Source organism: Cygnus olor, chromosome 1, assembly GCF_009769625.2.
Source record: "Cygnus olor isolate bCygOlo1 chromosome 1, bCygOlo1.pri.v2, whole genome shotgun sequence".
NCBI classification, from domain to species: Eukaryota; Metazoa; Chordata; class Aves; order Anseriformes; family Anatidae; genus Cygnus; species Cygnus olor.
The window spans coordinates 89,833,307-89,846,546 of NC_049169.1; the positions used below are offsets into that span (position 1 = coordinate 89,833,307).

Consider the following 13,240-nt stretch of genomic DNA (forward strand, 5'->3'; position numbering starts at 1 on the left):
GCGTGCTTTATTTTGCTTGTCAAGTATATCTTGGGAAACAAGACTATTTCTTTCTTCCATAATTATCAAAAAAATTTACTTAGAGACACTACTTTATAAAACAACCTCCATCAATATGTTAATAACATAAATGCGTTCTGAAGATTAAGAGGAACAGAGCACACAGCCAGCTAAGATAAGTTGATTACCTTTGTCTTTTCACCAATAACATTTCTCTCCAGCTCAGCTATCTTTCTGTTTAGATGATCCAATATTTCCTTCTCTTTCAGCAGCTCTGTTGTTTCAGATTTCTGTTCCCCATCCAAAAGGGCACATTCCATATCCAACTAGGAATACAAAACATTTTTCAGAAGCTGTCCAAACTAAGAAGAAATCTTGATATACATTATTTTCTGGGGGAAGGGGAGTGAGTTGTTGATCATTTACAACAGAGAAATATTTTTAAAAGGAAAAAAAAACCAATTTTACTCCCACAACGTTAAAAAGAGATCACAAAACTGAGAAAAAGTAAAACTGCAACATAAAATATTGCAAAATAAAGTCCAAACCAACTTTAGCTTGAAGATTCTGTTTTGGAGGTTTTTTTTTGTTTTCTAACTCTTCTCCTCTGTGCTTCCTCCTGTTATGATACTATACCAAGTATCTGTGCCCAGGCTCTGTAGGAAACCCTTTTCGAACAGCTGTTTCTTTCCTGTTGCTGATAATTGGAATAAGCACAATCCAAATGCCTGACCAGCTTAGTCTGTAACTGTGAGATTCCAGAAGTCAAGAGACTGCCACATAACCTTGCCACCATAAAGACAAGGAGGCTTAACAGGAAGTTATCTCACTTCCTTTCTCTTTAAAGGGTCACATGAGATACCGCTATAAAACACCCAAGTGACACAAGGTATTTAGATCAATTGAGTGACCATTCAGCAAGCAAGATTGTTCTAATTCCACTTAGGAGTATAATGGTTACAGCTGGGAAAGGCTAATCTGAGCATGACAATCATCCCCCTGCTAGAGAAAAATAACCTTCACAGTAGAAGACTACCACGTTGTCATTGTGCCTTACTCTGGTGAAGAAGCACTGAATACAAAGGCTATATAGGTGTACTCACCATCCTATCTGCGGCATGTAGGCATACCTAAGAAGCAAGATATTTAAAACCGAAACGTATCTCATACCTCTCTCGAGGATTCATCCATCTGGTCATTTAAATCTTTGATCTTCTGTTCAAGTTCTTCCAAGTTATTTAGTATTACTATGCGCTCCTCCTCCAGTCGAGTGAGCTCCTGCCCTCTTTGCTCATCACTTGTGCATTCTGGTATCTGCAGTTGCACACCACAAGAGGTTTATCAGAAAGATGAACACTGTGTTTCCTTCCCTCTTTCATATTGTAGTCATTTTAGACAAGTACTGTGTTGCTGGTTTTGAACCTGCTAGGTATTTCCTATCTACTATATTGCTACCTCTATATTTAGAAGGCGTAGAAGAGAAACAAACATGACACTTTACATCCAAGCTCTGGAAGTAAATACTATACTGAGCAGAAATACTATTCATACTATATGAATTATTAATATCTAACCTTTGAGAACTCTTTACATGCTGTGCTATTTAGCTTGTAAAAATCTGATTTACCTCTTAAAAGAGATAGATAGATGATGCTTTTTATGGAGATGGCACCTGTTCATATAATAAAAACCAGGGTGTAAAATAGAACATTTCTGTTGCCAGCCATCAAGAAGGGCAGTTTCTGTGAAACAAGGATAAAACTCAGTCCTGTGCCCCTGCGTACCCATCAGGAGTCAGTACCCTTTTACATGGTTCTTCTCATTGCCATTAACTTACTAGATAACTGTGCCAAGAATTAAAAAACATTATTAAGAAAAATACCAGTGATCTCATTAGAGCAGCAGAGGCTAGATCAAAGAGTATTGAGTTTCCAAAGTATTCTTCATGTTCACCTGACCCCAGGGGCTCGCGATCAAATTACTTTTGTAAGGCTGCTCACTCATTGTCTCCAGCCTGAATTAGAAGCGGGCTGCGCACAGGGCTTTGCATTAACCACTGGACCACACAGCTTTGCTCTAAAGAGGCTCAGGCCAGCTACTGAATGGCTATTCTGAGAGCAGGCACAGCCAAATTATCGTGGACAAATCTGATCTCAACATTTTAAAACAATGAGCTGTGTACCATTATCACAGTTGCTCATTTACTGCTTTGCTCAGGACTTAGCAGGGCACCCTTTACAATGAACGAATGGCATTCCTTGATCAGCAGCAGTAATCCTAGCAGGAAAGCCTCTTTTTGTCCGGTATCCTGCTCGGATAATGCTGACATAACATCTTCAATTTCAACCTCCTAATAAGGATTTAAAATAGCCTCTGACTTGTAGGAAGAAAGAAACAAATGGGAAAGAAATGCAAGACCACAGGAACTTGTAAATGAAATGTTTCACTACCTTTCGAACATGGAAAGACCTGGTAAGACCAAGTAAAACCTTAATGCTATGTTTCTGTTCAACATAATTTCAAATTTGGACGACAGATTTCCGAAGAGATACCCCTGTATAAGATGAAATGTTTTTCTATCACACTTCTATTGACTATAGCAATGTATAGAAGTTAAGCAAGTGAAATACAATTCGTGTTAGACACGTAAAAGGGAAGAGAAAAAATATTTGTCATACTTAACATAGCATGACTATGTTAAACAGAAACCTGCTTTTATGGCTCCTGTTGGTCTTACTAAGCTCTTCACTCTAATTATTGGAAATACTTATCAAGCATATCAGCACACTGTCTTTCCCCAGAAATGGCTGCACTGCTCATCTGGCACAAGAGAGCCCGGGCACTGACCCAGAAGGGACGAGAGGCTGTTTCCCCACCCTGGACGTTGCTGCTGCTCTCCTGGCTGAAGGAGATTGCTAGGAATGCCATTAGCTCATTTTTTAAAGGACAACTCCCATTCATGAACGAAACAGCAAGATGAAGGAGAGGGGGAAGAAGCTGCATCATAGCAAGCCTAGGAGCTGCGTTCGTTCCTTCGTGTGCCAGGAGGCAAGCTGCCACTGCATGCCACATGAGAGGCAGCAGCTGATTTGACAAGCGGCTCGGGTCCAGCCCAGGCAGAGTCAACAGGAGAGCAAACTCAGCTCAGGCGAATCCTCTTCACCGCCTCTGCAGCTGTTCTGGTTTCCCAATGAGAAAATACCCTCCTCTTAGAGGAAACAGGAGCCTCAGTCTAGGAGAGAATGGTAGCATTTACCTTATTTCCTCTGTCTCAGCACAGCTCTAAGCAGGACTCCTGAAAACTTGCTTATTTAAGTAGCCTTAAATTGTCCAGACAAGTCATTCTTCCTCAGAAAATGCTAACGTCCCCCCGAATCCTACATTCCTCAGAAAAATACTTCCAGTACTGTCAGCTTTCACAGGAAATGAAACAATCGGTCACTGGGTGCTAAGCTATATGAGCTCTGAGATGAATTCTTCTACCTAAACCATCCCAACTGTGATGCTTGCTGTGAAAACCAACTTCCAGAGAAGGAGGATTTCAAGCTATCTACCCGAGGCTGTATTATTTCTTCCTACCCAGCGTTACCTTTGGTGTGATACTTAGGTACGAAGATTCAGTGGAATCCTTCAGGAAGCCAGGAGCAGCTAAAGGAGGAGACTTCATGTTTTCGTTGAAGTGCTCGTCAGCTCTCAGCCCTCGGGAGGAAAGGAAAGCAGTGGTGCTGCGACTGTGGTTACTTGGTTCCGAGAAATCTGAATCACTTGCAGATGATTTCAAGTGGTTTCTAAACCTCGTTTCCAGATTCATCTGCGAGTCTTCGAACACTGAGTCCTCATCTGACAGCTGAAGCTTTTCAAGTTCTTTGTTAATTTTTTGAACATCGGCAACTGTCGTAGTTGCAGCGGCGTCACTGTCAGATTTGGAGTATTCTGCACACAAATTGAGGATCGTCTCCAGCCGCTGTCGTTCCTAGTTTAAGGAAAGATAACAGCACTAAGCTTCACATGTGAGCTAAAGTAAAGATGAAGTTAAAAAAAAATATATGCTGCTTATTTTTAGAGTGATGGATTAAAGTCATCCAAATCCACTTACACCTTTAACATTCAGAGATAGTAAACAGATCTACGCATATAAATTGCGGTTTAGGACAAAGAATCAACATGGAAAAAAACTTAAAAAATAAAGTGCATTTCACAGAAATGAATATCTACTTAAATTAAGACACCTGCTTCTCTTTCCAATGTAGAAAAATAATATTAATATTGTACATTCTGGTTGCTGTAATCATACCCAATTTCTGTGTATGTGTGTCCAGCAAGCTTCACCTACTACTCTGTTTTGCACTTATGCTATATGCCTGTCATGCTGCAAAATATAGCAGATTTTCCACACATTCATTAATTCCTGACTTTTTTGGATTTTCTGTTATGTTAACATTGATTCCCCTTTTTGTGAGAGAATTAGTCCACCTTCTGAAATACACCATTTTAGGAGCATGTACAAAATCACGAGGCATCACATCCAAAATACAACCGATGTCCAATGCACAGAAATGGGGGGAATCTTTATTTACCAGTTTCCCCAAACTCCAAACAGATTCACATTAACATTTCAAACTTGACACTCTGCATAGCTGTGCCAGTTTGACCCGACACGCTTCAAGTTGCTATAAACATAAATTCCTGGAAGACTTCTAGATCTCTAGGATACTTTATAAAAAGTATCAGAAAGCTGCATTTGCTTTATTTTACTGTATGCATAGACTCACGTAACTTCTATTTCAGATGAAAGTGTTTGACCTTTTCATTTTTAAGAGGTGCTGCTTTTATGCTATTTCACGTTCCTTTTGCTAAAGAAGTAAAGTAACGTAAATAAAAAAATTGCTTACCATAAGTCTATTGAAAATTCTGCCAGGGAAAAAACACCACCGTGAAAGTTTCGTGCTTGGCATTAATCCCTGCACTACTGACCCCATTTCTTATTTCTAGGAAACCCTTCTTTTACCCATATTCAGAAAGAAAGCCACAACACCGAAATCCTCAGCCTCCCTCCCCAAGAAGCACTGCAGATGTACGCAGCGTCTGCGCTCTACCTGTCGCTACATTTGCGAGCAGGCTTTGCAAAGCAGCCACTTCTGGTGGTCCTAACGCTCCCCGTGCACAGCAAGTGATACAAGACAAGCGGAGCAGCGAGGGCACTGCGTTGCTTTTGCTCTCCCTGCGGCAAGCCACTGGAATTTCATGAGAACGTAACACCACTTCACAGGCACACGGCTTCTCGGAGAGGCACAAGAAGATTAGGTGGCTGTACGCACCACGCGCTCCCCGGAATCACTTGCAGTTAGCTGCCGAGCTACGTCTCCGTCCTTCGGGAAGAGCCCAGGCCCACACGTCTCCAATCCCTACCCAACCCAGAGCTTCTGCCTTCGGGTGGGTTTCGTGCCCCTTCCCCCGCAGCCCCCAGCGGTGGCAACAGCAGAGCCGAGCTGCCCAAGGCGCGGAGCCCTGCAAGCTCAGACTTTCCACCGAGCGGGCCCGGCAGATTCCGCAGCCGGCCCTCAGCCCCAAACGACCGACATAATTATAACCCCGCCGAGCCCTGCTCCCTCTCTGCGACTCCTGCCAGACCCTCAGCCTGCTCCCTCAGCCCGCCGAAGCCGTGGCCCTCCCTCGTGGTAAGCCTTTTGGCCACGAGACCCAATTCCTAAAGCGCTGTGCAAGCGCTGGCCAGCGATGGTGTGACAGCACCAGGCCGGCCCCTCGCTACAATCCTGATGGTTATGGATGGGAAGCACAGCATTAGGATATGAAGTGCCGTCCCTCCCTGCCACAACAGGATACATCGCATTACCCCAGGCCAGCCCCCCATCCCTCCAACAATGACAGCAAACGGCAGGTTTAGGTTTTCAGGCACAGCTGCTGCTCATCCCAGCCCGGGCACCAGGTAAGGAGCTCTCCCTGCAAACCTCTCGTTTTGGGAGCAGCCCCGCGGAGGGATCCTTCCTTCCCCAAGTCCCACATGGTCAGCAAAAGTCTAAAATCGCAGGAAAACCTCTGCCAGGCTTCAAAAAAGTCCTGCTGAACTTCCAGACGCATGACCGAAATGCCGCTACCTCTCACTTCTATTTTGACATGTACCGAGAGGCTTACAGACAGGAAGCTGGGTGGCTATTTTATACACCCTATTCTCATCGGTTCGTCTCGGCCAGCTCGCTCCAGCACACCTGCATTTAACTGTGCCAGCATACATTTCCGAGTCAAGCGGCTAGCTAGGAAACCACCCCTGTAACGCAAGAGAAATGTGAGAGCAGGAGAACACGAAAAGTTTGGGTGATAATTTTTGTGATTTTAATTGTGACGCCAAACACGGTAGAGAAAGAAAAGGCGTTCCAAGTGAAACAGCTTGGTTTAAAATTGGTTCTGCTGCGAGGAAGGGCTGTTGAATTAAGCCTTTTGAGTCTGCTTTTGGTATATTTCCCCGTAAAACGCCCTTTCTAACAGACTAAAACATCTTTGTGTACTTTCGCTGGATCTTTTACCTGCTGTGAAAAGGGGCAGACAGGTCTTGTGCTCTTGCTACCTTAGCAGTTTCACCACTATGGGCTTCGACAAAGCTACGTACGGCATCTGAATGGCTGGAAATTTAGGTGCTGAAGGAGGATGGGACAAAGGGATAACAAGTCTCCTCTGCTACTGCTTAACAATGACATTAAGACACACCCCTGGTACCCTGTGAAGAAAAATATTCTGAAATAGCGGAGATAAGTAACTCCCACTCTTTCAAAGACAGCTACGTCAGCGGCTCCAGGATTTGTTCATCCACTGCATGTCACATGTTGTATGGATTTTACAAATGCGTGGAGGTCGGTCCTATCTAGGTATCAAGGCAGGATGGGGTTAGTCAGCTGTGGCAAGCAGGAAGCTTTTCAGCTAAGTGCCATTAGCAACTGTATAACCCGAGATCTCATTAAAAATACATGTACAGCCTGTCCTTTGTGACTGGAGCTAACGAGGTTTGTGGCTACTCAGCGGCTCCCTTTGTCTGAAGAGGAGGCTGCTGCCCTTCCCAGCTCCCATTGCTCTTTAAAAGCCTCAGGGGCAGGCAAACACCTGGCTCCAACACAAACGTCTGAGCAGCAGCAAGTCAAAAAGGATGGGGGAAGTAAGGCAGCAGGAGCAGAGCAGCAAAGTCCACAGACTTTCTTACTTACCACCATGTTCGGCACCCTGTGGGCAAGGGGCAGGAGGAAGGCTTCTCTTTCCTGCCTGGGTTTTTAAGGAAGTGGTGATTGCACACCTGCCTCAGATTTGGAGACAGAAGCTTGTTTCCAAGCCAGACTGCTACCCGGGGCTGAGAGCAGCTCTCCCGCTGTTGTGTCCCTTCCCTCTCTAACCTGTGCCACTTCCTCACTTCAGCCTCATTTATTCTACCATTAAGTCCTTGTTCTACTATGTTTAGTCTTCTGGCTACAAGGCTATCAGCAGCAGCACCGAATTCGGAGAAAGCACTTGTGTTTCACATTCGTTTCTCCCGGCAGATGCCCAGGGAGCCTTTCCCAGCAGGGACCCTTAAGGAGGAGAGCTGCAGAAGGAAAGCCGCGGCCCCGAGGAGCAACACGCCTGATCCTTGCCTCCCTGTTACAGGTACAAGAGAAATGGAGGGACAAAAGTCAAACAGCTCAGGGGCACAGACCAGAGCCAGCCTCTGGACAGGAACTTTACGGAGGAGCTTTTGCAGAACCCAGTTCCCCAGTTACACTGAGGACAGGAGCTGTAGAGCACTGCTCAACTTCTGTAATTAAAAGCAGGTCTACTGAAATTCATTTCTTCCCTTCTTCCTATATATAGCTCCTTTTAATGAAACACAGAGCTGCACAAATTAAGTACACTAAATCCACACTCTGGATTATTAAAGATTCCACAGAAAAGTTCTGGAATAATTAAAGTAAAAATTTACCGAGTTATCAGTGTTAATTATATCCTGCAGGGGATTTGGTTGTTTGTTTTATCCTATTATATGGCACTTGTTCATTTATTAAACTAAACTGTTGTTAAGTAGCTATTCTATAACACTGCAGAGAGTGTCCAACACTAGCTGTAGGAAAAATTATCTCAACCCAGCCTTTATCTGCTTGGCTGGGGTTCCTCTAAGAGGCAAGTCAAGTCACTTACACTTTTAAATACAGCTTAGGTGCTTTACGTTTAAAGGATCTATAAAAAGACAGTGCCAAAATAAATTTATTAAATACGTATATGAGATTTTTCCAAGCTGTATGGAGACTTATATGAGCTCTACTAACCATAGTTTTAAAGCAGTACCACCTTGAACGTTCCCAAATATTTCCATTTGATTTTCCCCTCACACGAGCACATCTTACTAAATTGCAATGAATGAATGCAAAGCGCTTTCCTGACTCGGGGTGATTCTGTATTACTTCCTACTTATTGAATAAACTTAATGAAATTCAGTGCTCTTCCGAATGTGCAGACTGTGGGATAAGCTCTCCTAATTCTATTATTGCTTGTTAGGTCATTGGTCACATAAGCCGAAATCCCTCCCAGCACGATTCCTGCATCCCATAAAACTCCATTCACGAGCATATGCTTTAGATCCACACCAGCAGCTGGGCTACGAAAGGTATCCTGCACACGCTGAGCAGGTCGTTTCTGGGTAGCTACCTCCATCTAGGGGAAAGGCAGCGTACTGCCTGAAAGCCAGCAGTAGAAAACCAAGGCTGGTGCTATTCATACGGGAGGTCATCAAACAAAACAGATGGCATTAATATCTCTCTGGCTCTGCTGGCCGTGCCAGTCCACCGCCGACCTCCTCACGGGCTGGGGAGAACAACCGCCTTTCAGTTCCAGCAGCTACAACAATTTGCCTTTTATCTCAGACAGGGGAAAAAAAAAGAATAAAGATTTCCTCTTTGAACAAGAAATAAAAAACACGAATTCAATAGCTGACTGAATCTCATTGCCTATTCTTAGATCCCAGTGTTAACTCTTTTCCTTGTTTACGAGGCTTGCGGGCCAGGGCCATCCTCAGCAATAGCTCACTGTTGCATCTACTTGTGTAAAACTTGGATCAACATCCGCCCGGAGAGATGTGGCACCCGGCCAGCCCGGACACAGAGCCAGCAGGAGCAGGAGCAAAGGCGGCCCCAGTGTTCGGCTGGTTTTGGTAGAAGGCACATGGAAAGGAACCTTGAGGGGGCAACAGCAAATGCTATGTGACTATGTACGTGTCTTCTCTCTTTGGTGCATAGGGACACATTGCAACGCAGGTGTTTTAATCACTCCAAAAAACTGCAAGGAGCATTTTCACTATTTGCACAATTTTTTACAATTCTATGTATATTTGTCTGGGTGATGACAGCAGATCACTTCGTTTTGTATGCAGACAGTAGCAGCAACTCAAAATGCAAACCTCCTGAGGGGCCTCTGTCACTTAAAAAGCAAACTAAGCACGAGTAAAACTCACAGAATAATTTATATGGGGGAAAAAAAGCAACAACAAAAGGAGTAAAAATAAAGGGAAGAGACAGAGGGCAGACACCAGGGCAAACTCTAACGTGCACATGGGCTTTGCCAAAAAATTCAGAGGTGAACAGCAGCTGGCAAACACGAGGCCCAAGCCAGCCCTGTGCCAGCAGGGTGGCCGCAGGGGCAGTGCTGGTGCCAGCTGCGCTGCTCTCCGCTCGGCATCTGGCTTGCGGAGTGGCCTCATCCTTCTGAGGAGCCTCCAAGCAGTCCTACATTTTCCTTCTGCCTGCCTTGCTTCAAAGACACAGCACATTAGAGTCTAATATTTATGCTTAAAAGGACTGGGCTTCCCCCACCGTTCACCCACCAGACACTCAGTCTGGACTTTTACCCATCTCTGAGAATGCAAAGCATGCAGTTTTTGCTATCCAAAGGCACTTATTTGGTGGTTGTGGGTTTTCATTTATCCCACACACACCCTGCTCGCCAAAACAGGCCTGAGCAGACCTGGATCTCCAACCTTCATCCATGCCACCTGCCATAAAATCAGACAAAGCTGTGCTTTGGAAACTCACGCTGGATACATGAGGACCCTGTTTGGATACACTCATGCCTCCAACCACTTAAAAAGACGAAAATAAAACAGGACAGGTCCTAACGTACAACAGGCCGATGGGCAGTTTGTGGAGGAACATTAAGAGATTTGGCTTTCTTTTTTCTTTCCAACCAAACATATTCCTCCTCTTAGAGATCTGAAAACCTATTTGTGGGGTTACTCAGACCCTCAAACCACTGGAAGGAGGCACTCTCCTGCTATGCAACCCTTCAACCAGGTACTCAAAAAGGGGGAAAAAAACAGTACTGAGAAATACTCACTACTGAACAGGACTGAGAAATACGTTGCCATTACATCCAGATATAAAACGAGAACAATTTTTAGCATTACTGAATAGAGAAACAACCCCATATCTCCAGTGCCTCACCGCAAAAAATGCTGTTCTCTTTGAAATATAAATACACTCCCTGTGTTGTCTTTCACGACTGATCACCGCTCAAGTTTTACATTGCTGCTGTCTGGAAAGCCCTCTGATAACACGACAATGCCACTTGGCACACACAAAACATCATGACTGGCAACAGCGAGGAGATTTCAACATGGAGCAGGAAAGCAGCAGGGAGAGAGGAGGAAATAAGCCATGAGCACTGCTGCTGCTGATTTCTCCTTGGGCGTGCAAAAGCATAACCCTTTGGGGGGTCTGTAACCCCTGCTCCCTGCAGCAGGCCTCCTCACCCTTTGTCCTGGAGCCACAGCCTGTCTTCCCAAGAGCCCAAACCTATCAAAGATGGAGTGAAAGCACACATCCAAAGTTAAGGGTGAAGACTCGATAATACACGTTGGCCCTGTAATGACATAGGTCGGTGCCTAAGTGGACAATAAAATCAGTACAGTATGAATGCATGTTAGTAGGGCCAAGGCAGTCACTGCAAAACCTTTCAAGAACTCCCTCTGACTATCCTGAAGATTTTTTTTTTCTTTTACCTAACAGTTGTTTCAGTAACACATTGAAGTTGTGCCTTACTATCAAGTGTAATTCAGGGCTGAGGCTTTATGCGGTTTTTTGTTGACGAGAGTTTTGCAGCTACTGCACAAAGACAGAAGCTCTGTCCCCTTCTGCTACTTCTCCAAGGGAGAAACAAAAATGCCTGTATTTTAATGCAAATTCTCAGGAGGTAAAACCACAACCAAGCGGAGAGAACTCCGATGACGTCCGTCAAACTGACCCCAACGCCTACCTGACTCCACAGCACAGCAGACAGGACTCCGAGCAGCTTGCAGTGGAGACAAATTCATTTTACCCACTCACCATCAAACACTGCCATCAACTGAAACAGAAGCGTTGGAACCCTGCAGTGCAAATTGTGGGGTTTCTGCACACAGACCTTTTAGCAAAGCCCACAGGATGAACGAACACAATTCACGTGGGTTACAATGTATTTTTTAGGATGGTTGAACAGCACTGTCCATCTGAGCTGTTACAGCTGCATGCCACTTAATCATTAGCTTCATGGACTGCAGTAATAAACACTGCATCTGACGTCAGTGAAATTTGAATTTCAAAACACAACAGCTTATGTTTTGCTATACCCTCCCGATGGCTAGATCTGGAAAAGACATTTTGCAAACACCAGCTGCCATGAAAAGCTCAAAGGAAAAGAAAAAATTACCAGGCGTTCCATCTCCTGCTCCCGAAGCCGCTCCTCCCTCTGCCTCCTGTGGTAGTCCATGAGGTCTTCTCTCCCCGAAATGGAGCTGATGCTGTTCTTCCGCTCTCTCACAGAAGTCTGCAGCGAGTTTGGCGTCTGTCTGTAACTTTCCAAATCAGTGTCATCAAATTCCATGGAACTGGTGGAGAGGTTTCTTCTGACAGAGAACGATCTGTCAAAATCCACAGGGGAGAACGAACTACTGGGACTTGTTCCTGAGAGTCCAAGTCTATCAAAATCATCTGGAATAAACGAGGAAGAAGATGCTAAAAGCATTTTTTTAGCAATTCGAGGGCTTGCAGGAACACTAAGAGTCGAACTAACATAGGGATTATTCCCAGAAACAGAACTTGCATGTGGTGAAACCCCTGAGCTGCACGAAGAAAAATTCAGGTAATTGTCAGCATCTAAAGCATTCTGAGGTAGATCCTTTTCTCCAAGTTTTTTCCTTTTAGTATTACCCAGAGAGTTTCTTGGGGGCAAACTTAATGGCATCAGCTGGCTTTCTGTTGATTTATGAAGCCTGGGTAGGGAACGGCTGTACATTCCCATATGACTTAGAGATCCACCAGAGTATTTCCTAGGTCGCGAACCCAGAGTCTCCATCATCACATCCTTGTGTTTAACTGGCTTTGCATGCAGGGCTAGGCCGTCTTCAATATTCATCCTCCTGCCTTGCTTTGGGCTTGAAGGCATGCTGGCTGCCCCTGAATTGCTAACAGGGGAAAGCATCAGCTCGCTCCCTGAGCTGCCATTCCACATTGTGAGAAGAGAGCCCGAGATCTTCTTCGTGTCCAGAATTCCTGGGAAGTAGACATTGTCATATGATTTGTTTTTCTGGCTATACTTTGAGTAGTAAAACTTATCCATGTGCCCAAGAGATTTTTCATTTTCTCTGTTGGTGTGAATATCAAAGTCTGTCCTTCCTAAACTGTACCCACTGAGGGATGGAGATGTGCCTGATACAGAGCTCAAATGCTTTACAGAGAAGCTTTTATCTGGAAGATATGGGCTTTCGCAAGGGAACAGCTTGCCTCCCTGAATTTTGGTAACAGAGTGTGTGTTTTTAACACTGGTGGAAGGATTGGGTTTAACTGCCACAGGTTGTGAAAGGGTTAAATAAGAACCAGCATAGTCCCCGTTTGTTTTAAATTTGAGACTTGATGAATATTTCTTCGTGTTGAGGTTTTCCATAATATCCTGGAGACCATTTTCAAGGGAATTCGCCACAGAACCCTTTCCCAAACTAGTATTTTGTAATTCCATCTGGTTTTGTGTGTGGCTATACTCTGCCATAATCTTACTGGAATCTGTAGGGAAGAGAAAACAAGAAGAAAAAGTTCTTAGCAAACAAGTTATGAGCTTCTTGCATACACATGCCTGCATACTGTCTTCAAAAGAACACATTCAAATCATTAGCACGCTTGTTATAAATGTGTCTCAGATCATTAGACGAAGTGGGGTATAAGCAATCTTCCAATCTCTGGTT

The 13,240-nt window shown here is 44.5% G+C and overlaps 1 protein-coding gene and 1 long non-coding RNA gene across 27 annotated transcripts in view; one reads left to right on the forward strand and one right to left on the reverse strand.

Annotated features, from left to right (window-relative positions):
• The window catches only part of PHLDB2 (pleckstrin homology like domain family B member 2), a 113,348-nt gene that overhangs the window by 40,426 nt on the left and 59,682 nt on the right, over positions 1 to 13,240 (reverse strand). For 18 of the 26 annotated variants that reach the window (XM_040568797.1, XM_040568698.1, XM_040568706.1 and 15 more), the window contains 4 exons: positions 11,713 to 13,061; positions 3,590 to 3,973; positions 1,171 to 1,314; positions 189 to 326 (listed from right to left, as the gene is read on the reverse strand). In XM_040568797.1, coding sequence (XP_040424731.1) covers positions 189 to 326; positions 1,171 to 1,314; positions 3,590 to 3,973; positions 11,713 to 13,061 — 2,015 coding nt within the window. Of the gene's footprint in view, positions 1 to 188; positions 327 to 1,170; positions 1,321 to 3,589; positions 3,974 to 11,712; positions 13,062 to 13,240 lie in introns of all 26 variants that reach the window. The other 8 variants (XM_040568607.1, XM_040568584.1, XM_040568660.1 and 5 more) reach the window with 1 other exon arrangement.
• On the forward strand, positions 4,751 to 9,465 carry LOC121075489. Its single transcript, XR_005822981.1, has 3 exons — positions 4,751 to 5,947; positions 7,542 to 7,647; positions 8,533 to 9,465. It is a non-coding gene; the product is annotated as an uncharacterized LOC121075489 (long non-coding RNA).